At 44.2% G+C, this 25,458-nt stretch overlaps 1 protein-coding gene across 1 annotated transcript; it reads left to right on the top strand.

Annotated features, from left to right (window-relative positions):
• Positions 1–19,387: 19,387 nt before the first annotated feature.
• LOC127299530 (uncharacterized) lies at positions 19,388–23,393 on the top strand. The gene is made up of 12 exons (XM_051329497.2): positions 19,388–19,536; positions 19,618–19,746; positions 20,151–20,256; positions 20,413–20,540; positions 20,651–20,801; positions 21,017–21,195; positions 21,444–21,681; positions 21,760–21,849; positions 21,979–22,124; positions 22,219–22,326; positions 22,435–22,523; positions 22,660–23,393. Exons 1-12 carry the CDS (start codon positions 19,468–19,470, stop codon positions 23,240–23,242), a joined length of 2,016 nt encoding a protein of 671 aa, XP_051185457.1. The 5' UTR covers positions 19,388–19,467; the 3' UTR covers positions 23,243–23,393.
• The last annotated feature ends 2,065 nt before the right edge of the window (positions 23,394–25,458 follow it).

The raw sequence follows: 25,458 nt of genomic DNA on the forward strand, positions 1-25,458 counted from the left end.
TAAGGATGGTGGGATCCAACTTTATTCAAACCAAAACAAAAATTAAAGCAAACATACGCTCCAAGTAAAGAACATGATTTAGGTCACGAGGCATCTTATAGGCGAAGAGTCGGAGTCGGAAAGGGTCTGGGGGACCCACACACCAGGGGGCGCCCCCCCCTTGGGCCGCGCCGCCACCATGTGTGGTGGCCCTGGGCCTCTCCTCTGGCCCCTCTCCGGTGTTCTGGAAGCTTCGTGGAATTATAAGATACTGGGCCTTGATTTCGTCCAATTCCGAGAATATTTCCTTACTAGGATTTCTGAAACCAAAAACAGCAGAAAACAGGAACTGGCACTTCGGCATCTCGTCAATAGGTTAGTTCCGGAAAATGCATCAAAACGATATAAAGTGTGAACAAAACATGTAGGTATTATCATAAAACTAGCATGGAACATCAGAAATTATAGATACGTTTGAGACGTATCATGCAACCAATTTTTTTATGGCATTAAAAGCTTGATCACCGTCGCAATGAAGGAAATCTCCTCCCACTATAGCATCCAAGGCATATCTATAGCGAATCATAAGCCCAAAATAAAAATTACTAAGGAGCAGACTTAGAGTCATTTGAGGTTCAGCTTTACGATAAGAATCAAAAATTCTAGACCAAGCATCTTTAAAACTCTCCTCATCCCCTTGTTTAAAAGTAAAGACTAATTCCTCAGGTGAAGAAGTAACAGGTACAGAGCTAGACATGATAAAAAAGTAAACTAAATGCAAGTAACTAATATTTTTTTGTATCTTGATATAGAGCAAATAAACAATACAGAAAGTAAAGCAACTAATTTTTTTGTGTTTTTGGATATAAAGCAAACAAGACAGTAAATAAAATAAAGTAAAGCAAGACAAAAACAAAGTAAAGAGATTGGATGTGGAGACTCCCCTTGCAGCGTGTCTTGATCTCCCCGGCAACGGCGCCAGAAAACAGTCTTGATACGCGTGATGCACACGTCCGTTGGGAACCCCAAGAGGAAGGTGTGATGCGCACAACATCAAGTTTTCCCTCAAAAAAACCGAGGTTATCGAACCAGTAGGAGCCAAGAAGCATGTGAAGGTTGTTGGTGGAGGAGTGTAGTGCGGCGCAACACCAGTGAAACCGGCGCCAACGTGGAACCTGCACAACACAATCAAGATACTTTGCCCCAACGTAACAGTGAGGTTGTCAATCTCACCGGCTTGCTGAAAACAAAGGATTAAACGTATCGAGTGGAAGATGATGTTTGTTTGCAAAGAACAGTAAAGAACAATGATTGCAGTAGATTGTATTCAGATGTAAAAGAATGGACCGGGGTCCATAGTTCACTAGTGGTGTCTCTCCAATAAGATAACTAACATGCTGGGTGAACAAATTACAGGTGGGCAATTGACAAATAAAGATTCAATACATATCAATGATGATTACTATGAGATTTAATCAGGGCATTACGTCAAAGTACATAGACCGCTATCCAGCATGCATCTATGCCTAAATAATCCACCTTCAGGTTAGCATCCGCACCCCTTCCAGTATTAAGTTGTAAACAACAGATAATTGCATTAAGTATGGTGCATAATGTAATCAACACAAATATCCTTAGACAAAGCATCGATGTTTTATCCCTAGTAGCAACAGCACATCCACAACCTTAGAACTTTCTGTCACTGTCCCAGATTCAATGGAGGCATGAACCCACTATCGAGCATAAATACTCCCTCTTGGAGTTACAAGTATCAACTTGGCCAGAGCCTCTACTAGCAACGGAGAGCATGCAAGAACATAAACAACACATATATGATAGATTGATAATCAAATTGACATAATATTCTAGATTCATCGGATCCCACCAAACACAACATGTAGCATTACAAATAGATGATCTTGATCATGTTAGGCAGCTCACAAGATCTAAACATGATAGCACAAGCGGAGAAGACAACCATCTAGCTACTGCTATGGACCCATAGTCCAAGGATGAACTACTCACGCATCAATCCGGAGGCGGGCATGATGATGTAGAGCCCTACGGTGATGATTCCCCTCTCCGGCAGGGTGGCGGAGGCGATCTCCTGAATCCCCCGAGATGGGATTGGCAGCAGCGGCGTCTCTGGAAGGTTTTCCGTATCGTGGCTCTCGGTACAGGGGGTTTCGCGACGAAGGCTTTAAGTAGGCGGAAGGGTAGGTCAAGAGGCGGCACGAGGGGCCCACACCATAGGGCGGCGCGGGCCCCCCTGGCCGCGCCGGCCTATGGTGCTGGGCCCTCATGGCCCCTCTTCGTAACCCCTCCGGTCTTCTGGAAGCTCCGCGGAAAAATAAGACCCTGGGCGTTGATTTCGTCCAATTCCGAGAATATTTCCTTTGTAGGATTTCTGAAACCAAAAACAGCAGAAAACAGCAACTGGCACTTCGGCATCTTGTTAATAGGTTTGTGCCGGAAAATGTATAATAATGATGTAAACTATGTATAAAACATGCAAGTATTGTTATAAAAGTGGCATGGAACACAAGAAATTATAGATACGTTTGAGACGTATCACAAAGTACTGTGATTGTGTTGTGCAGGTTCCACGTTGGCGCCGGAATCCCTGGTGTTGCGCCGCACTACACTCCTCCACCAACAACCTTCACGTGGCCCTTGACTCCTACTGGTTCGATAACCTTGGTTTCTTACTGAGGGAAAACTTGCTGCTGTACGCATCACACCTTCCTCTTGGGGTTCCCAACGGACGTGTGCTTCACGCGTTATCAAGCACTTCCCCCAAATTGTTCTTTAGCTATGATGTTTAATACACCATGACTTACTTCAGAGTTTTCAACAATTATTTCAGGTATTGTGATAGGCCTAGCAATGAATTGGTCATTAGGAGTGTTTATGTAATCACAAAGTTTTGTACCTCTTTCTCTCATGTTTGCAAGCAAAAAGGTTGATGTTTTTTATGTGCTTTTGTGTTTTAGAAAAATAAAAAGACAAAGAAAAGACAAAAAAATTACTTTGAAAATCTAAAGGAAAAGCAAAATATCACAGTGGTGCAACCTCCCAAAGCTTAGGTGTTTGTACAAAGTTGGTGTTGACGACCCCAGAAGATGTGCTCACTCCAACTTGATGAAGATGTTGTTGATGCAACCTGTCAACACCCCGATTTTTAAGTCCAGATGCCTATTATGCCATACATCGCAATCCCAGGAAGATTGTTTTTGCGAGACATAATAGATTGATATCACAACACATCATTCATTACATACCATAATCGTCTTACAATAAAGGATCACATGATCCAGTCTTAATACAACAACAGTTGATCTAATGATCAATTACAAAACACATAGCGGAAGTGAAGTAGCGGTTGCGGTCCATCTGTTCCATAGGCAACTTTTGACGTCAGGAGCAGTCTTAGTTGTCATAGACGTCCTGCTGTCCATCTTCCTGGTTCTGGTACTCCTCTTCATAGTTTGGCCATTTGAATAGCCAGGGACACAGCCATGAGTACTTTAAAGTACTCGCAAACTAATACTAGTGTAAGCATTATCAATTATAGTAAGAGGGTTCTAAGCTCTAGGTTCATTTGCGTAAAGCCAGTTTTATTTCATAAGCACTTAGTAGTAAAAGACTCTTTATTTTCCTAACTAACTCAAGTGGGAACATTAGTGTCATTCCCACAACTCTGTTGTGATTCATGTCAAATTCACCTTTCAAGTTCAAGTCACAAGTCACAAGTCACATTTTTGAAAGTGGTCTGATGACGGAACAGTATGGCCTTTCCAATCGTCTGTAACCGTGGACACGGCTATTCGAATAGTTTTACACTCTGCAGAGGTCGCACACTTTTGCCACAACATTTGCAATAATCCGTCAGTGTTAACTGGCCCTGATTTATCACACTCCGTGTGCGGACTACCAACCATAACCTTTCACTTACATACCCTAGTATAGGCACCTCTCCCCATGAGCTTGGCCTCCCAGTGAAGACAAACCGTCAGCCTGGGAACTACACAGGGCTTGGGCCGGACATTCACCTCATTTCACATTTCAATGGAGGCAGCCTCGGCATAACCCCTATGACGCTTGTTTAGAGGGAACCCATACTAAAGCACATAAATTTCCAGTTAAGCCCTTACCCATAATCATGTATTGTGGGGGTACTTGTAAAATTGGAATGGTATCGCATCTGAACCCAACCATCAGTTTTTGTAAACATTCACCATGTCATTCACAAGTCATATTCACCTTCAAAACTTTCAATAGAATGAATCAACATTCTAAGGTTTTCAAAGTCATTTGATTCATATGTTCCCATCTAGAGTAGTTACTTTTAGTGTTAGCACTAGCAACTAGGCATGAGGGGTGCTAACTAGCTTGTATTCCTCTAGGCTAACTTTGATGCTCTTGTACTACTCCATATCTAGACCAAGTGAATCATGAATCAAAAATAAACTGTGATAAATGATACGTCTCCGACGTATCGATAATTTCTTATGTTCCATGCTACTTTATTGATGATACCTACATGTTTTATACACATTATATGTCATTATTATGCGTTTTCTGGAACTAACCTATTGACGAGATGCCGAAGTGTCAGTTCCTGTTTTCTGCTGTTTTTGGTTTCAGAAATCCTAGTAACGAAATATTCTCGGAATTGGACGAAATCAACGCCCAGGTTCCTATTTTGCCCGGAAGCATCCAGAACACCCGAGAGCCACCAGAGGAGGGCCCTGTGGGCCCCAGACGACAGGGTGGCGCGGCCAGGGCTGGGCCCGCGCCCCCTAGTGTGTCGTCGCCCCGTCAGCCCTCCGACTCCGCCTCTTCGCCTATATAAAGGTCCCTGACCTAAAACACGATACGAATAAGCCACGGTACGCGAAAACTTCCAGAGCCGCCGCCATCGCGAAGCCAAGATCTGGGGGACAGGAGTCTCTGTTCCGGCACGCCGCCGGGACGGGGAAGTGCCCCCGGAAGGCTTCTCCATCGACACCGCTGCCATCTCCACCGCCATCTTCATCACCGCTGCTGCTCCCATGAGGAGGGAGTAGTTCTCCATCGGGCTCGGGGCTGTACCGGTAGCTATGTGGTTCATCTCTCTCCTATGTACTTCAATACAATAATCTCATGAGCTGCCTTACATGATTGAGATTCATATGATGATGCTTGTAATCTAGATGTCATTATGCTAGTCAAGTGGGTTTTACTTATGTGATCTCCGGAGACTCCTTGTCCCACGTGTGTAAAGGTGACAGTGTGTGCACCGTGTGGGTCTCTTAGGCTATATTTCACATAATACTTATTCACTGTTATGAATGGCGTAGTGAAGTGCTTATTTATATCTCTTTATGATTGCAATGTGTTTTGTATCACAATTTATCTATGTGCTACTCTAGTGATGTTATTAAAGTAGTTTATTCCTCCTGCACGGTGTAATGGTGACAGTGTGTGCATCTGTGTTAGTACTTGGCGTAGGCTATGATTATGATCTCTTGTAGATTATGAAGTTAATTATTGCTATGATGGTATTGATGTGATCTATTCCTCCTACATGGTGTGAAGGTGACAGTGTGCATGCTATGTTAGTACTTGGTTTAGTCGTGTCGATCTTTCATGCACTCTAAGGTTATTTAAATATGAACATTGAATTGTGGAGCTTGTTAACTCCGGCATTGAGGGTTCGTGTAATCCTACGCAATATGTTCATCATCCAACAAGAGAGTGTAGAGTATGCATTTATCTATTCTGTTATGTGATCAAAGTTGAGAGTGTCCACTAGTGAAAGTCTAATCCCTAGGCCTTGTTCCTAAATACTGCTATCGCTGCTTGTTTACTGTTTTACTGCGTTACTACTGCTGCGTTACTACTGCTTGTTTACTTCCTACAATATTACTACCATCAACTGCACGCCAGTAAGCTATTTTCTGGCGCCGAACTACTGCTCATATTCATTCATACCACTTGTATTTCACTATCTCTTCGCCGAACTAGTGCACCTATTAGGTGTGTTGGGGACACAAGAGACTTCTTGCTTTGTGGTTGCAGGGTTGCATGAGAGGGATATCTTTGACCTCTTCCTCCCTGAGTTCGATAAACCTTGGGTGATCCACTTAAGGGAAAACTTGCTGCTGTTCAAACCTCTACTCTTGGAGGCCTGATACGTCTCCAACGTATCGATAATTTCTTATGTTCCATGCTATTTTATTGATGATATCTACATGTTTTATGCACATTATATGTCGTATTTACGCATTTTCTGGAACTAACCTATTAACAAGATGCCGAAGTGCCAGTTCCTGTTTTCTGCTGTTTTTGGTTTCAGAAATCCTAGTAACGAAATATTCTCGGAATTGGACGAAATCAACGCCCAGGTTCCTATTTTGCCCGGAAGCATCCAGAACACCCGAGAGCCGCCAGAGGAGGGCCACAGGGCCCCCAGATGATAGGGTGGCACGGCCCACCCCCTGGCCGCGCGGCCCTATGGTGTCGTCGCCCCTTCGACCCTCCGACTCCGCCTCTTCGCCTATATAAAGGTCCCTGACCTAAAACACGATACGGAAGAAGCCACGGTACGCGAAACCTTCCAGAGCCGCCGCCATCGCGAAGCCAAGATCTGGGGGACAGGAGTCTCTGTTCCGGCACCCTGCCGGACGGGGAAGTGCCCCCGGAAGGCTTCTCCATCGACACCACTGCCATCTCCACCGCCATCTTCATCACCGCTGCTGCTCCCATGAGGAGGGAGTAGTTCTCCATCGAGGCTCGGGGCTGTACCGGTAGCTATGTGGTTCATCTCTCTCCTATGTGCTTCAATACAATAATCTCATGAGCTGCCTTACATGATTGAGATTCATATGATGATGCTTGTAATCTAGATGTCATTGTGCTAGTCAAGTGAGTTTTACTTATGTGATCTCCGGAGACTCCTTGTCCCACGTGTGTAAAGGTGACAGTGTGTGCACCGTGTGGGTCTCTTAGGCTATATTTCACAGAATACTTATTCACTGTTATGAATGGCATAGTGAAGTGCTTATTTATATCTCTTTATGCTTGCAATGTGTTTTGTATCACAATTTATCTATGTGCTACTCTAGTGAAGTTATTAAAGTAGTTTTATTCCTCCTGCACGATGTAATGGTGACAGTGTGTGCATCCGTGTTAGTACTTGGTTTATGCTATGATCATGATCTCTTGTAGATTGCGAAGTTAACTATTGCTATGATAGTATTGATGTGTATTATTCCTCCTACATAAGCATGAAGGTGACAGTGTGCATGCTACGTTAGTACTTGGTTTAGTCATGTCGATCTTTCATGCACTCTAAGGTTATTTAAATATGAACATTGAATTGTGGAGCTTGTTAACTCCGGCATTGAGGGTTCGTGTAATCCTACGCAATGTGTTCATCATCCAACAAGAGAGTGTAGAGTATGCATTTATCTATTCTGTTATGTGATCAATGTTGAGAGTGTCCACTAGTGAAAGTCTTATCCCTAGGCCTTGTTCCTAAATACTGCTATCGCTGCTTGTTTACTGTTTTACTGCGTTACTACTGCTGCGTTACTACTGCTTGTTTACTTCCTACAATATTACTACCATCAACTGCACGCCAGTAAGCTATTTTCTGGCGCCGTACTACTGCTCATATTCATTCATACCACTTGTATTTCACTATCTCTTCGCCGAACTAGTGCACCTATTAGGTGTGTTGGGGACACAAGAGACTTCTTGCTTTGTGGTTGCAGGGTTGCATGAGAGGGATATCTTTGACCTCTTCCTCCCTGAGTTCGATAAACCTTGGGTGATCCACTTTAAGGGAAACTTGCTGCTGTTCTACAAACCTCTGCTCTTGGAGGCCCAACACTGTCTACAAGAATAGAAGCACCCGTAGACATCAAGGCCCAACACTGTCTACAAGAATAGAAGCACCCGTAGACATCAATAAACTAAAGTAAAAGCTTGCAAGAATAAAACTTGGGATTGGATCCTTAAACACAAAATAAAAGTGTAATGGTGCCTTGCTCTAGTAGAGCTTTGCATTAGGGTAGCTTGGTAATAGCTTGCAATAATATAGCTTGCCTTGAGTGGAGTATTGATCAAAGTGTTCTTCTTCTTCCTCGTAGAAGACCTCCTCCCCTTGGTAGTCTCCGGTACTAGCGTCTATAAACGGATACGAGGATAACAATCACCAATCAATACTTAAGGGGACTACTTAGCCCAAATGGCTCACTCAAGATGATTTATCATCCTCACAATCATTACTTAACAACAACTAGGGTTTTCTATTTAGTGGTAGGAAAATAATTTCCTCTCATTGAAATATTTAGTAGGATTTCTATTTATTATCCTTGAGAAATAATTTCCTCTCATTGAATCTTGTTAAGATTTAATCTCCTCAAATAATAAGGTATGAGTACATGTTAACCAAGGTCAACACTTCATATTTATCATTTGGGGAAAATGATTTAAATGAGATACTATATCTCATATAATTTAAATACTAAAATGATTTAATATTCTCAAGTAATAACATATGGGGTCATGAATACTAATGTCATCACCTCACCTTGAATTACTTGAGAAAGTGATTTAAATGAGGTGCTACACCTCATAGATTTAAATTCCTAAATTTGAAAATAATATAAATGGGCTAGTAATGACTACATAGCCATTATTTGAATCTAGCTCATGATCATATGAAGCAACCATGTTATATTTTTACATAATCAATTAGACATTATGAAATGTGCTTTATGAGAGTTGGAATCAACTCAAAATCATTTATGGTTGATTTTTAATAAATGTTTGAAGTTTGAAAAGGCTCTGCCTTGTTATTTTTACTACATTATTTCTACAAGGAATCTAGGGTTGAGACCGGTGTAGTTGGCTAGAGAATTTCTTAAGCTTTCCCACAATATAAAGTTCATCAAATTTCGCTCAGTGGATTTGGTTTTATGCTATTTTGAAATTGGCACAAGTATTGAAATTTAAAGGAAAAGATTAAATCGGATTAGAATTAAACGGGCGCGCGGGAAATGCACATGGGCCGGCCCAACTACGCTTGCGCTGCGCAGTGGGCTGCCTGACAGCAGACCCCATCGGTCAGTGGGTCTTAACCCACCCCGAATCGGTACGCTGCCTGCGCCGTTAGATTAAAAGGAGGATCGATGGCGCTGGGTCGTCCTTGTCCTCGCGACGGGCGGCGAGGGAACCCTAGCTACTGGCGGGCATGGGGGTCTAGGGAGAAGGGTTACCGGCGTCCAGCGAGGTCGGTGAGGCGGGCAAACGGCGGCGGAGATGACGGCGAGCACAACGAGGGTCGTGGCGGCTCCAGGGGTGCTCGGGATCGTCGGCGAGCTTGCCGGGTGCTGGCGGGCTGCTCCGGTGAAATTCCGGCGACTGAGGGCTCAATCGAGGAGGGGAAGTGGTCGAGGAGGACTAGAGGTGAGAGGGGAGCAAGCTGGTGTGAGGATTCAAGGCCGGGGCTTGCTCCTTTTATAGCGGCGAGAGGTGGTCGAGGGGTGCGGGCAGGTCGTCGATGTCGACATGGCTACGGTGCGCTAGCGTCACGGGCGAGGATGCTGCAGTGTTGGCGACGTCGAGGCGGTCACGTCGAGCGTCAGGGCGCTGAAAATGGAGCACGGTAGCGTCGTCATCGTCCTCGCGTACCCGTGTACTGGGGCGGGCGATCGTCGATGATGGCGTCGGCTACAGGGCGTGCGCGGGCCGTTGAGCATGTCTAGGAGATGGCCGTGGTTGTGGTGAGCAGGTGGGTGAAAGGAGAGCGCGAGAGGGAGCATGAGGCGACGGGGCGCGTGCGTGTACTGGCGCGTCCAGAGCGTGGTCATGCACGCTCTGGCGCGTCGTGGGCGTCGTGGGCGCGGCGTGTGCTGGGTGCTGTCGGCCTCTCCTTGGCCAGGGCTTGCGCCAGTGGGGTCAGTGGGTCAAGGTCAACTGGTTTGACAAGGTCAGAGAGATAGGGGGGAAGAGGGAGGAGGTTTGGGCATGGTGGTGATCAAGTGGCCGGCATGGTGGTGGCATTGGATCTTGTGTGCATTGTTCTTGGTCTCTGAGGGCATGGCATTATTGTGTGAGGTGAGGCTGGTGGTTTGACAAGGTGAGCAAGGTTGGAGAGGGGCTAGTGTGTGCACAATTGATCAAAGCCAAAGTGTAGGTGACATAGGTCATGTCCTTGGTATGGTTTGGATCATGGTGATCATGCCAAGACTAGGTGAGGTCATTGAGAGTGGTTAGGGGTACAATGCACTATAGATGAGTCAAAGAGAGAGAGAGGGTGAGGGGTACATAGTGGTTGGAATAGTGGTTGTACTTCTATGTAAACAATTTGATCATATGCAATGGTCTCATGTGTGTTGAATTTTGGCCAAATAACTTTATAGATGTGTTCTAAATAATGTTGGGCAGCCATTGGTGGCATTGGTTTGAATTTTGGAATTTTTTTTGTGAAAATTCTAACAATTGGGGGAATCTAGAATCTGTTTCAAAGTGGTATCTTTGCATGCTTATATTTAGAGTTTGACTTTGAACCAGCAAGGTTGACTTTGACCAAGTTGTTCACTTTCATGAGGTCTTGGATGAGGCGCAAAGAGTTGGGAGAGTTTGGTTTAAGAATCTCTTAATACAAGGGCTCAAAGTGGGTATCATGATATAATTGTCAATTTTGACCATTATCACATGTGGCATGATTTTGAATTTTCCTTTGCTTTGATTTGGGTTTCTTTGATTCAAAAGTGGTTTATAAGTGTTTAGTAACATTTCCCAACCATGGGCACAAGTTAATATGGCCTAGGTTCAAGATTTGCAAAATTGGCCATAAGCACATATGTAGTGTTATTTTATTTTTCTTTTATTTTTCTTTATTTCTCCTTGATCCAAAAGATCATTGTTTCATTTGATGATGGTTGGGTTGATGGAGGGTTTTACCTTTTGGGTAAAGTAAATAGGGCATAGGCCATTATTGGAGAAATGGCCATAAGCCCACATATGCCTCACCCTTTTGATTTTATTTTCTTTTTATTTGTTCTTCTTTGGTTCTATTTGATCACAACCATCATGGTTTAGGGTTTTAGAAAATTTGATAAGCACTCAGACAATCATCATGGCAATAATACAAGGATCAAGCATGAGCATAATGAATAGAACATCAATTCTATAAAAGTTTTTGTTGGTTCCAAATTTTGGAAATAGGGAAATTCATTTTCTCTTTGTTTTAAAATTTGGGATGTTACACAACCACTATGATGTAGCTCTTCAATTCCCCGATGGCGGCGCCAGAAAATGTTCTTGATGGCAACAACTCCGTGTGTACCAACTCGTTGGGACTCCAAGTGCAGAGTGTTGTAGCGAGCGTCTTTTCTACACAAGGGTGACTCAAGGGTTTATATCGAACTCTCGGGGAATTGGTAAGGGGTTATTTCTTCTTCTCCTCTTCTAGCAACCTGCAAAGTAAAGTTTTTGTCTTGTGTCCTCAACTCCACCGTGTGGTTGTCAAGCACAAGGTTTCATATTAGCAATATAAAATATAAGTGTAACTAAAATAAAATAAGTAAGTAAACTAAGCAAACAAGATAAAGGCAATGAAAGGATGGTTATTTTTGGGTTTTGTGTGTTTGCAAGTGAGAAAGTGTTTTTCTATTTTCGAAATAATAAATGTCAGAAAATATAAAGTGTGATAGTTGTGTTGGAAAGGTGTTTCTTGTGGTCTAAAATGGACCGGGGTTCACGGGTTAACTTGTCTATTCCCTTTTTAGGTTGTAGTGGACACAAACAATTCATCAAATACATAATATTGGTGGAACTTCAACATGTGTTTGATGAGCATTCATATGGGCATCACGTCCTAACATAGAGATGATGCAACACATCTCTCTTATACTACTCAAGAAAGGGAAAACTCCAAGCAATCTTGAATTAACAATCAATAGAGTATGGTCTTAAGTAATTTGACATAATGTTTGAATCACAAATATGCTACCTTAAACAAACAAGATTATCAAGTTTTCACATGAACTAGAGTTTTTCTTAAACGTGGTCTCAAGCAACTTGTGGGGCGTCCCAGGGACTTATATAGGCATCTGGGATGACCTCATGTCCAAAAAGTACAAAAATAACCGACCCATAATAGATTTGGTCGAAACAGACTCGGACTCGGCCGGCCTGGGGGCCGGTCAACCGGGTCTGGGACCGGTCGGTCCGGTTCAAACCGGAACTGGGACCGGGTGGTGACCGGGCAGACCTCCCGGGCTTACTGGATAGCGCCCGGATGGCACAAGCGCCGCGGCCGGTTTGGACCGGGCGCATTCGGCGCGGGATCCGGTCGGACCGGGCCGGATCTGGCACCGGCCTGGACTTCGTCTTCCCCTCTCGCGCATTCCTCCCGCTCCTCCCTCGCGCGTCCATGGGATGTCTCCATGTCCAGCTTCTCGTCCATCTTCTGGTTCAGCTGCTCCTCTCCTCCTCGTGCGATACTTGGTTCCTCTTCATACCTGATCATACATAAGTAATAGGACTTAGGCAGTATAAAATTCTCATCGATCAAAGTATCACTAAGGAACAAGTTCACCTGTTGTTTAAGTAGCTTCGCACGAGCTCATGTCATTGGTCCAATCCTAACTTCATTAGACTTGAGCTTCACAGCAGGATCCTCTTCAACTGGCAATGACGGAGGTAGTAGTGAGGTAGGGATGTCCTCATCACTACTACTGTAAACCTCCTGTTAACAGAAATTTTCAGTTTCAGTACCATCTGAAATTCGTCCAATTCAAAATTCGAATTGTTTGAGCATGCTTCAGTATGACTTCAGGCTTATCATATCAAGTTTTGTGAACCACATATATTTTTTCGATAAAGGGAATATATTAATATCAAAATGATACCAATTACACCCAGCCTCTGCAACAACGCACCACCCTAATGGCACTACGGATGCACACAACCAAAGAAAGAAAAAGAAAACTAAGAAACAAAAGTCCCGCTACAGTATCTCGGGCCTAACAATAGCAATACATCCACCGCCAAGACAACACCTGAAATACAGAATCTCCAAAAACGACGCCTCCAAGAAGGGAACATGATAGGGCAAAGGTGTCCGATCTTTCGATGAGATGTGATAACGTCGATTTGTTGGTGGAGTTCATGCTTGACGATCCGACTACACGTGCAAAGCTCGTGCGCCAATGCAATCGCTAGGACAATCTCCGGGAGTTACTGATCTTGCGGGAGCACGATCAGCCTGACCAGCAAGGGTCTTAATTCCTACCTGAAATCGAGAACAAGTAAGAACTAAAGATGCAATCAGAATATTGCGAATAGAGATGAAAGCTTGATTGATAATGGTGGGATTCCGAATAGGCGGTCTTGTTCTGGGCGTTGGCCTCAAAAGAAGTACACGTAGTTGCAGCAATTGGCTAACTTTTAATCTAATCAAAATCCAAGTTCTAATGATGGCTATGGAGGGATATATATGGGGGAAGTGAAGGGATTTTCGTCCAACCAGCTAGGGTTGGCCAAAAACACCCCTAAATGGGCCTTCCTCCACTTATATGGCCTCTTAAAATCCCCTAAAATACCTAATCCGAAAATACATGGGCCTGGCCCATTAAATAAGGTGACGCAGCACCAAAACTAACTCTTTGGACGAATTTTATGATGGAGTAACTTGTATAATTCATCCAAGCATCGTTGCTTCACTATGGTGGCTTCAATGTTCTGAAATCCTCGCTTGCAACGCCATCCTGAATCCTTGCAGGTCTGCTGCCATCTCCATACACGTTCCTAATCCAATGCTTGGCGTCCATGCTAGATCCATTCCTAAATAATATAAATACATTTGATTTAGGCAGCATCATATTCTCATATATATCATGAAGGATTCCTAGTAACGACTGTACCTGGCTGTAGGAGTATTGGTTGTATCTATCATAGAGATGTCCTCATCATCCTCCCCTACTTGAATTGAAGTCGTCCTCGACGTAGTCTCATCTTTTTCACCAAAATATGCCTTCAAATCGCAGGTAATCATGTCCTCATCATCCTCCCTTTCTTGAAAGAAAAGCCGTCCTCGGCGATGTTTACTCTGTAAACATGCTAACAAAAGAGACAAGGTATATGCATGGTATATGTATATGTCATCCGTTTTAACAGCTCTTTCATGTTTCCCATTTAATTTTGTACATATACCAATATTGTAGTAGCGTAGAAGCTCATTAGTCCCCATTAAACATTTATCACAACTCAGTTTGCAGATATAAGTAAAGCACATATTAACTCCTTTTAAATTATAATGCTCATCATTAAACCATCCCAATAGTGGTAAACCAAAATTCAGTAGTTCCAATTTACATGCTACAACTAGCTTAAATAAGCGATCATGCAACAAGCTATTTGGCATAAAGTCTACACCGTTATTGGAGGTCATATCAAAATGATTGAACATAGGTGGAATTTTACTTCCCATCAAACCAATAGTATATGGAACATCATCACATGTAATGCAAATTTTATTCACTAAAAATTCATTGTCTACGCCATACTCTCCAATTAAATTAAAAGTATAACCATGGGCATAAACACTCTTCAAATATTTGAGTTCAGCAATCTTATTTCTAGCATGTGATAAAGACATAGAAGGATCCATCACAACAGAAAACAAAGAATTAGCATGAGAAATCTTAGCCAACACTTCATTGTTCCTAACCAGTTTTATATGATCCATACTATAGTCATCTTTCAAATCACAAGGTGCATTATCAGGAGCAAGAATTTCAGTTTGTGTACTCATAGATATGGAAGAATTAACTTGTATTGTAGGTGTACTCAACATAGTCGGTATATCATTTACACAAGTTCCTAACACATGGTCATCATTTGAAACAAAATTCTCCATTGGTACACTCATATCCATAGAGGAACGAAAAACAACACATGGTACACAGAAATCTGTAGATCTATCATAACTAGAGTCAACCAAAAGCTTGCTAGTCATATCAATGATATTTTCAGTGGGTGCACTCATATTCCAAGACATATTAAAGTGATCAATTGGTACACCCAACCCAAAATCTCTCTTAGCATGTAACTCATTTGGGGCTTTGGGCCACTCGTGTTGATAGATGCATGAATGTCCGCAAAAGAAACATCCAAAATATTTGGTATTGTAGCATGAAATTCAGTGGGTGTATTTAAATCACTAGAAAAATCCATTTCAGCATTAACAATTTCAGTGGACGCACACATAGTCAAGGAAGAAGTGAAAACAGGACTAATTGCACTCACAACAACATCAATTTCAGTGGTATGATCACATGGCACTTGCAAATCAGTAGTATGATCCTCTAATATAGGCGGTGTGGCCAAATCATTTTCTACCTCATCACATGGTATATTTAAGATAACACTGCATTCACCAATCTCATGTGGAGGGACAAAATTCGTACCTTGTGAATCCGACTTAGAAGATGTTCGCAGCGACGCGTCACAAGTTTGCGGCTGGACGACTCGCACAACAATATTCATGCGTGGAACGTTGGAAGAAACAACTGGTGCTAGTGTGCATGAACTGAAGGGGTCGAAATGGTCCAAAGTTTTCTCCTGTATGTGTTTCTCAAAAGCACAAGCGCGAACATATATACCAATAGTAGAACCAGGAATATACTTAAACATAACCTTAATATCAGGGTTCAAGCCATTGAAAAACATGTTTCTAGTACTTTCCTCAAATTCATTTATATCACAACGGTACATGTAAAATTTAAATTCCTGATAGTAAACATGCACGGTGTTACTACCTTGTTCTAATCGTTCAAGTTTGCGGAGCATTTCACGTTGATGATAAAGAGGCACAAATCTACGTCTCAAAACAGATTTTAAATCTATCCAAGTAGTAGGTTTATTATCAACATTTTCTTTAAAATTCCAGTTCCACCAAATGGAAGCAAGATCAGTAAAAGTTTGGGCGGCAATTCTTACTTTCTAATGTTCAGTAAAATCATGGCATCCAAAAATATTGTCAACCTCAAACTCCCAATCAAAATAAGCATCTGTATTATATCTACCCTCATAAACTGGTAAGGATATAACCTGATCATGATCTCCTGTAAATGGTTGCACATGCATCTCCGTAGTCGTCATGGTACTCGGGTCGATGGTGTGGTCCTCAATTCCTGTCATGGTTAGTACCCAACAAGCACAAATGCATATGCCTACAAACTACGGAATATGGTGGTTCACGCGCAATTCGTCAAGCAAAATACAAAGCTCTTACAAGTTCTTACCAAACAGGAGGAAGGTGATATGGCAACCAACAAGGATCAGCTTCTCCCCGAGATTGCACAAAGCGATTACCAGGTGTCGACACAAAGCACGTGGAGAAATCTGTGGAGCTCTGGGAAGGCAAAGTATAGTGATATGGTGGCACAGTAATCAAATCAGCGATGCAAATTGAGTAAACGCTCAACGAAGGTACTGTGCTGGTCCTAGGCTAGATCGTATTAGAGACGCGAGCCGAAATCACCAACTAGATCACGACGCGGCACAAGATACAAGAGGCAGCGAAACTGGCACTGGAGGATAGAGGCACCTATGGTAAGGCGCGCTGGTTTTTTTTTTCTTTTTTTTTTTTGGACTCAGTCTTGGCGCTTGACCCTAGAGGTCTCTATGGTAGGGCGCCCAGTTTTTTTTTTTGGTTTTTTTTTTTTTTTTTTTTTTTGCCGAATCTACCTCTTGGCGCTAGACCATAGAGGTCTCTATGGTCGGGCGCCCAGAAATTTTTTTTTTTCGGGGAATCTGCTGTGGCGCTAGACCGCAGAGGTCTCTATGGTCAGGCGACCAGAATTTTTTTTTTTTTTGCAGCTAGACTGCTATCAGGATTCCGACGGAAAACGCGAAATTGACCAAGAAAACGGATCTAAAACCCGAAAAAACTCAGAAACGAAGATCAAGAAAGACCCTACTATGATGGGAAGAAAAGGGGCACAACAACGAGTTGATGGCAGATGTGGCGGAAGTGGATGGTGGCGGTGATATGGCGAGGACTGCAAGCGGAGATGGTGCGGCGGCGACGTGACTACTATGACCAGAACTCGAAACTCTAACGACTCTAGACGCTAAGACCAGCACGTGACACGACGATTGCAGACGAAGACTCAAAAAGCAAAAACTGAAAAGATCATGCAATGGCTTGGCAGGGGCTATGGGACGGATGATCTAATCTAACTTCTTTTTGTGGGGCTTTTTCTGGGTTATAGGTAAAACAAATCTACACTAGGAAAACTGTAAATCTCACCGAGCAACCTGAAATCTGATACCACTTGATAGGGCAAAGGTGTCCGATCTTTCGATGAGATGTGATAACGTCGATTTGTTGGTGGAGTTCGTGCTTGACGATCCGACTACACGTGCAAAGCTCGTGCGCCAATGCAATCGCTAGGACAATCTCCGGGAGTTACTGATCTTGCGGGAGCACGATCAGCCTGACCAGCAAGGGTCTTAATTCCTACCTGAAATCGAGAACAAGTAAGAACTAAAGATGCAATCAGAATATTGCGAATAGAGATGAAAGCTTGATTGATAATGGTGGGATTCCGAATAGGCGGTCTTGTTCTAGGCGTTGGCCTCAAAAGAAGTACACGTAGTTGCAGCAATTGGCTAACTTTTAATCTAATCAAAATCCAAGTTCTAATGACGGCTATGGAGGGATATATATGGGGGAAGTGAAGGGATTTTCGTCCAACCAGCTAGGGTTGGCCAAAAACACCCCTAAATGGGCCTTCCTCCACTTATATGGCCTCTTAAAATCCCCTAAAATACCTAATCCGAAAATACATGGGCCTGGCCCATTAAATAAGGTGACGCAGCACCAAAACTAACTCTTTGGACGAATTTTATGATGGAGTAACTTGTATAATTCATCCAAGCATCGTTGCTTCACTATGGTGGCTTCAATGTTCTGAAATCCTCGCTTGCAACGCCATCCTGAATCCTTGCAGGTCTGCTGCCATCTCCATGCACGTTCCTAATCCAATGCTTGGCGTCCATGCTAGATCCATTCCTAAATAATATAAATACATTTGATTTAGGCAGCATCATATTCTCATATATATCATGAAGGATTCCTAGTAACGACTGTACCTGAAATGTGGCTGTAGGAGTATTGGTTGTATCTATCATAGAGATGTCCTCATCAGAACAGTGCGCGAACACCATCGTCGCCCGATTAACGATCTTAGGTTTTCACCCTGAAGATAGTCTCCGCTCTCAAAACAATGCCTCCAACAAGGTCATTGCCAGGCACAACCAGTTAAGGCCAGACCTTGGGTTTTCACCCTGAAAGGTAGGACTCTGAACTTCACCTGTGTTGTCGCCCCCACTTTCATACCGCTGTTGTGAAGCCCGGAACACAAAGCAAGTCCCTCAACAGCGCGGAGACTTGAACCTCCCTTAGCTAGTCCTCCCCTCCGGCCTTCATGAACTTCTCTTCTTCCGACTTTCATCATGGATCCATAGTCACTTGATGTCAACACAGAAAAAGAGTTTCGCGCCGCTCCCTCCAGAACCAATCGGTCGGAATAAAAGCATGGGTGCGCACGACCGAATACCACCGATCCAGCAAACTCCAGGCAAAAAGCACTGTTACATTCACCGACGGAGCCTTCCGGAACTCAACACTCCGGCTAGATCACGAGTCCAGGCCTCCGATAGGTCTTCCTCTTCACGCAAGAGAGACCCTAGGACCACCGCCTTTATTCAGGTCGGACCCCCACGTCGGCGACCATCCCGGGCTGGCCACTCCAACCCTCCACCGGCGACTCCGTCGCCGGCTTCCAAGCATCTCCATCTCGCCGCCGGAACGCGGTGATAGATCGATAGATCCACCACCACCAACCGCAGGCCAACCCTCTCCGGCGAAGAAGAGGGCCACCTCCACCGTCGTACCCAAGGCTGCTGCCCTGGGCGACCTCGTGTCGCTGGTGAAGCCCGAGATCGCCTCCACTCACCGGCGAGAGGCGGGGTGAAATTGGTGCAGGCCATGAGCCTGGCCGCCGCCCACCACCAGCCCTAGCCGGAGTGCTGCGGAGAGCCGACGGGAGGAGGGAGGCCGCAGCGCTGGCCGCCGCCGCCCATCCTAACCGCGCCGGCTGAGGGAGAGCCGACGGTAGAAGGGGGCGCAGCGCAGGCCGCCGCCGCCCAACCCATCTGCGCGCCCGCCATGCGTTGAGGAAGGGGATCCGGCCGCCGTCCACCAGGCGTCGACGAAGAAGGGCCCCCGCCGCCGCCACGCCCCGAGGGTCTTTGCCCCGGCGGCGCTACCGGCGGCGGCGGCGTTTAGGCCTGCTGAACCACATATATGCTATGCTCCCATTCTAATTCAAAATTTCGAAACCAGAAACACACCAGAGGTTTGCCGCTTGCTCACTCCACCTCGACGGCGGACCGGAGCGGGGCTCACCGGCGGCCATGGCGCTGCTCTGCTTCCTCCTCGACCTCCGCAACATCCCGCCTCCTCTCCTCCGCCTCCTCAAGCAGGTACCTTACTCCAACCCAATCTCTCTCCATCGGATTCGGGCTCCGCATCCGAACCCTAACGGCCGCCCCCCGCGCGCGCAGTGCCTGCTCCACCTCGCCAACCACTACGCCGCCACCCCCTCGCCGACCGCCTCCGCCGCCGCCGCCCCGCTCCCCGACCGCCTGGCACTCTGCTACGTCCACCACGACGCCGCCCGCTCCTCGCCCGAGGTCCGTATATTCCTCTCTCCTATCCCTCTACATGCTGCATTTCGCTGTTGCTTGTAGGCTTGGTTTGCTCAAATCGAACCTCTCGCTGCAAATTAGTTAGGTTGTGTTACGAATTCCTGATACGCAAGCTCTGCTGCTCTAGCGCTGCTCGTTTTGGGGCGCTTGATTCATGTCTGTTCTGAGTCCCTAGTGTAGACGTCAGTTCACCAAATGATGATTGCTAGTGTGTGTGTGTAAAAATGACGGATTAACCACCCACATGAACGAAAGATACCTACGCATTTGATGTCAGATTTCTACGCTCATGATCCACTCACTCCTGAGAGACAAATTTCGTAACGCCCTGCACTGAAATAACGCACATGTAATCCTTCCACTTGTACTGACACATCAACTTCCATCAGCTCAAGATTGCGTATAGGCCTGGGGAGAAGTTTAACATTCGAGATTTCCACCACGCTGTGGGAAATTTGCCTCTGGATGGCTTCCTTCATGAACAACATGCTGGAGGTATGGCTTGGATGATCTGCTTGTTCACTATGTTATGGTTTTGCCCATAACAATGGTATATGATCAAAATGACCTGAAGAGCCAATTTGCCTGTTCTAAATACAGGGAAGTCTTTTTTGACAGAAGTAGTTATCTGACTACATTTCTTGCCTGCAGACGTGCCATTGCAAAATCTGTTTAGCAACAGAGCCATCTATTCTTGGGCCACTGATGACATTTCCAAGAAAGTGATTGCAATATGTTTTTCTGCACAAAACACAGATGCGCTCCGAAGATCACTTATGGTAAGGGTGCTGACATCTTGATTTCTTTCTGAATGGATTGATTATTGTTTCATGCTCAAGCAATCTCATGATAATGGAATTCCTCTGATTAATGTGTATATTGTTATCAGGACGCATCAGAACAGTGTATTACAGTGGAGTTTGTGATGTTGGAAACAGAGGCTGATGCATACATGTATGATGATGTTTCTGGAAACTCCAATAATTTCATACACAGAATCGGTGACCTTGAGAATTGTGTGGTGCGGAGATACAGTCCTGGTACGGAGGCCTTATGGATATAGTAATTATTCACATCATCTCTCGTTATTTTTCTGTCTATCGAGATGATACAATTACCTTTCTTGGCTATTTACAATAAGATCATGAAGCTTAAGCTGTGATGTTTTTTCCTTTTTTCACTGTGCTGAGAAATTAACATTGCACACTACTTCCATCTAATAAGACCCCTAACACCATAAATGTTCCGAATGCAGAGACCCAAGTTTTGAATGGGCTAGTCAAGAGGTGGTTAGAAGAGCTAAATGATGACAAGGAAGAAACACTGCAAGCTGTATTTGTGTTCAGAGTTCCCATTGTAAAATCTGTCAATCAAGTATCTTGCAACATATATCCAGCAGCAGATCAGATCATTGATGGTTTTCCATATTGCCAGGTGATAGGAATTATTTACACCACCTATGAGTCTATGACTGACTATTCAGTTCAAGATGTGCAACAGCATACGACAGAATGAGTGTGGTTCTTTGTTTTGACTGCTTCATCATGTGCATGAAAATTTGACGTTTGTATCTGTCGTTTTTAGCTTTCATTTTATATGAGATTAATCATGTTGTTTATGCTTCATTTCGTCAATTATTTATCCACTTCGAGGGATATGCTAATGGAGAATACACTAAACAGATATGCAAGTGCCATGGTCGCCCCATAGATCATGTTACCGCAAATAAGTCAAAATGGGTGTGCCCAACAACTAGCCGCCACCTTTCAGCTTCTGATGTTACTGATACTGCCGTGAAGATTGGAGAACAGACTGTACTTTGTCTTCCCACTTCAGAAGGTGGTTCAGACATGAGACGAGCCTCTACATCCATTTCTTTTGATGTGATTGAGCGCACTGAGTTAGCCTCGCTAAATGAAGGTACCCACTACTCTTGAATCTTGAGACACTATAGTCTATCGGTACTTTATTGAGTTTAATGATAATGTGTGTTAGCAGGAGTCATAATGGGGAAATCTCATGTTGTGATTCCCAGCTCAAATGATGAAGTTGCTCTAACCGATGAGAGCTTAGATCAGAACACCCAGAGTAGGTGTTTCCATAATGTCCGTGTTGTGCAGTTTCCCAGATTATCTTTAAATTATACGGCAAAATACATTAGACATGCAGTTTCCCGTATTATGATCCCTGTTTGTGAGTATTGTCTATGTTGTGCAGTTTTCTATGGTCTATGTGAAACTCTTTTCAAGCTTGATCAGGGACTTGTGTGCTCCTCCACGTGCAACACTGAAACAATGAAAATCGGAACTCTTGCGTGCTATTATCTTCTCCAACCATCTGAGAAGGGACCAATGCTTCTGAGGGTACAGTCAACATCTCATTTTTATCGCAATATAGCTTAAGGGCATGTGATTTGTTATTGCTGGGCTTTGACTGTATGAACATATTGTGCTGTAGAGGCTCGCTGGATCTGAAGAGATATTGCCTCTCCCAGATGTGAGTCGACCTTGCAACTATACTGTTGCCAATGATATCAAGAATTCTATTGAAACCTCCTTATCAAAGGCATGGTTACTGGACCCGCTCCATTTCTCTTTAATTTCATAATGTGGTTGCCATCGGTTTCCAGACCATGTCATGACATTACCTGCTGACAGCATAAAAATATTTCAGGTTGTTCTGAAAGATTACAACCCTCTACAACATGAAAGAGGTTTCCACTCGAAGCTGAATTCTTTGGTGAAGGGTAGTCTTCAATTTGGGTATGTCCTTCTCAGTTGGTACTTCTAAATAATAACAATTTTATAATGCTCCACTTGGTATATGATTTCGAGTTCTTGACTTTGGGATTGCCACCTGACTAGCTACGAAGAGCTCATGTTCAGCATGATTTTGCAGGTCGATTGCCTACGCTGTGAATGATGCTAGCTATCTGGACTCGTTCAGTGAACCACAAATACCAACACTGCAGCGCCCGAGGGAAAACATGTTCATGAGCCAAAAGGAGAAGGCTCGAGATGCTGACCGCATTCATGCGTTCAGCGAGCCACAGACACCACTGTTTCGAGCTCCGAAAGACAAGCTCCCGGGCCAACCCAAGGAGAAGCAGGTCCCGAGCCAGCCCAAGGAGAAGGCGTCCCCCAGCATCTCCGAGGAGTGGGAGAAGCTCATCATCATCGATGACGATGACTTCTGCACCCCTGCCACTTCTTCCAGGGCTGTCGCTAGGCCTCCGATCCCCATCCTGCCGTCTCCCGTGAAGCCACTGGATGAGAAAACCTCAAGGATTCTGGAGCGACTGGAAGCCCCAAAGTCCAAGAAGCAGAGGGCTAGCAAGCCGCCCAGCACCAGCAATACGCCGGCATCCAGTCGTGGTGGCAGTAGCACACAGATCAAGAAGCCGCTGCTGCCATTTGAACCCAGCGCTAGCCAACCACTGAAACCTGCCTTCAACAGGCTAAGGCGAAAGCCTGCTGCTTAGCTCCAGTCAACCCTGCCGGTGTATATGTAGAGACAGGAGATAGCAGAAACTGCAAAAATCAACTCTCAAATATATTATATAGATGGTTGCTCAAGACAATTATACTGATAAGCAGTATTTACATACTGTAGTACAAACATTGAACAATGTTGCTCACTATTGTGAGATCAGCTGGGGTACAAATGCCAAGTGATATTGATGACAACTTATAACGATATTGCAAATTGTTAGGCCTTCGAAACTGTACTTATTTCCGGAAGTGCTTGCCCAGAAGGATTTCATCGTGCTTACAGTTACCTCTTGGGACATTCCATGCATAAAGGAATGCGCTACCTAATGGCTGAAGATGAGAAAAACAGCAGTGGTTCTCGACTTCGGATTGTGGATGGTTTCAGCAAGGTGTTTGTACCTTTAATGGTAGAAACACTGGGAGTCAGGGATTTCTAGAAGGATGTCATCATGCTTAAAGTTAACGCCTGATGATTTCAAGAAGCAGCACTTTCTGCTGTTCTGTTCTCACTGCCTCGCTGAGAGTCTGGGATGGGAAGAACATTCCACCAACAGCAGTGGACAACTGGACATAGAGGAGCTGAATCCAACAGTGAACAGATTTTTTTCTTCGAAATGGGGGAAATAACAGTGAACAGTGAACAGATGGAATCGCGCAAGTCCAGAAATCATGTTGTTTCTTTGGCTCTTTAAGAAAGAAAGCAATGTTCTTCTCTTACAAAATATTTTCTGGTTATTCAATGAAATCCCAAGTCGCAGTTTTCTCCCAAAACATGAAAATCCCAATTTGAGACTAGGTTTCCAATTTTTAAATAATTTTAAAGAAAATTCTGCAGTGATTGTGCCACCCCTCAAGACAAACAAATGAGCGACTGAGAGTAACAAATCAGGATGAAAATTTTGATAAAACGATAGAGATGTTAATAAGAAATGGGATCGGCAGACAAAAAACACACGAACAATGCATTTTTGGCGAAGGAAAATACGAAGGTCCTGATGTCGCTCTCTTCTTATGTGCCCCTAATAAAGTTAGGTGATACCGTTACACATGAATCTCACGGGGTATACTCTGTTGATGGGCTTGCACACAAGCAAAGGCTAATAATGTGAACAGCAGATTTGAATCGCTTTAGAATTTGCATGAGTTACTTAAGATGAGAGCAACCGATACTCGCAATACTCATCCAACGTCTAGCCATTACTGCAACATTGTGTTGATCTTGCAGCTGGTACCATATGTGCATGAGCTGTCATAGCACTCTAGCCTCAGAAGGACATAGTTCGAGTAGGAAAGTTGGTAAATCCCAACTTAAAAAAAAGATGGGAGTTACACGGAAATGGTGAATGGAACCTGGGTACGCGCGCACCCGTTTACGTAAAGTTCAAAATAATGCTATTTAAAAGTTTCAAAAAATGTGAAGTAAAATTTTGCATGTATATACTGTGTTGATACTTACTCGTGTTTGTTTTCACGGAAAAACACCATTGTATGTGACCTACACAAAAATGACAAAATGCAAATTCCTATTCCTGTGAATAGTACAAATTCCTGTTCACTATTCTCATTTGGACATTTTGTCATTTTTATGCAGACCACACACAATGGTATTTTTTCGTGAAAACTTAAACGAGTAAATATCAACATAATATATACATGCAAAAATTTACTTCACATTTTTTTGAAAATTTTTAAATAATATTTTTTGAACTTTTCGTAAATGGGTGCGCACGCACCCAGGTTCCAAACGTCCGGGTCGGGGAGTTACAGCTCTTCAACATCGCCACAGAAGAATGCACGAGTCAGTGTTCTAGGGCGGGTTTGGTTCTGGATCGGATTTTTGCATCACGGTGCAGATTTGGGCTGTTGTTTGGTGGCCTGAGTCAAAGTTTTTGGCCAGCAGAAACGTAAGGTTCAATGTGTTTGGTTTCATACGAGTTCAGCTTTAGCCTCACCACTTATCGACATGGTGACCTTACCTCTCACCTCCTCGCCTATCACAAAGCCTCACGCCGCCGATCACAAGTTTCGGCACGTCGGCGATCACGAAGAAAGACACCACCATGGCACCGCCGGCCACGCCAGTCAAAACCATCACCACGTCGCCGACCACGAAGACGAAGAGCACCATGACAGCGTCGGTCACGCCGGTCACAAGCATAGGCATGTCGCCGACCACGAAGATGAAGACCACCATGGCACCGGCATT

Source organism: Lolium perenne, chromosome 5, assembly GCF_019359855.2.
Source record: "Lolium perenne isolate Kyuss_39 chromosome 5, Kyuss_2.0, whole genome shotgun sequence".
In the NCBI taxonomy this organism is placed as follows: Eukaryota; Viridiplantae; Streptophyta; class Magnoliopsida; order Poales; family Poaceae; genus Lolium; species Lolium perenne.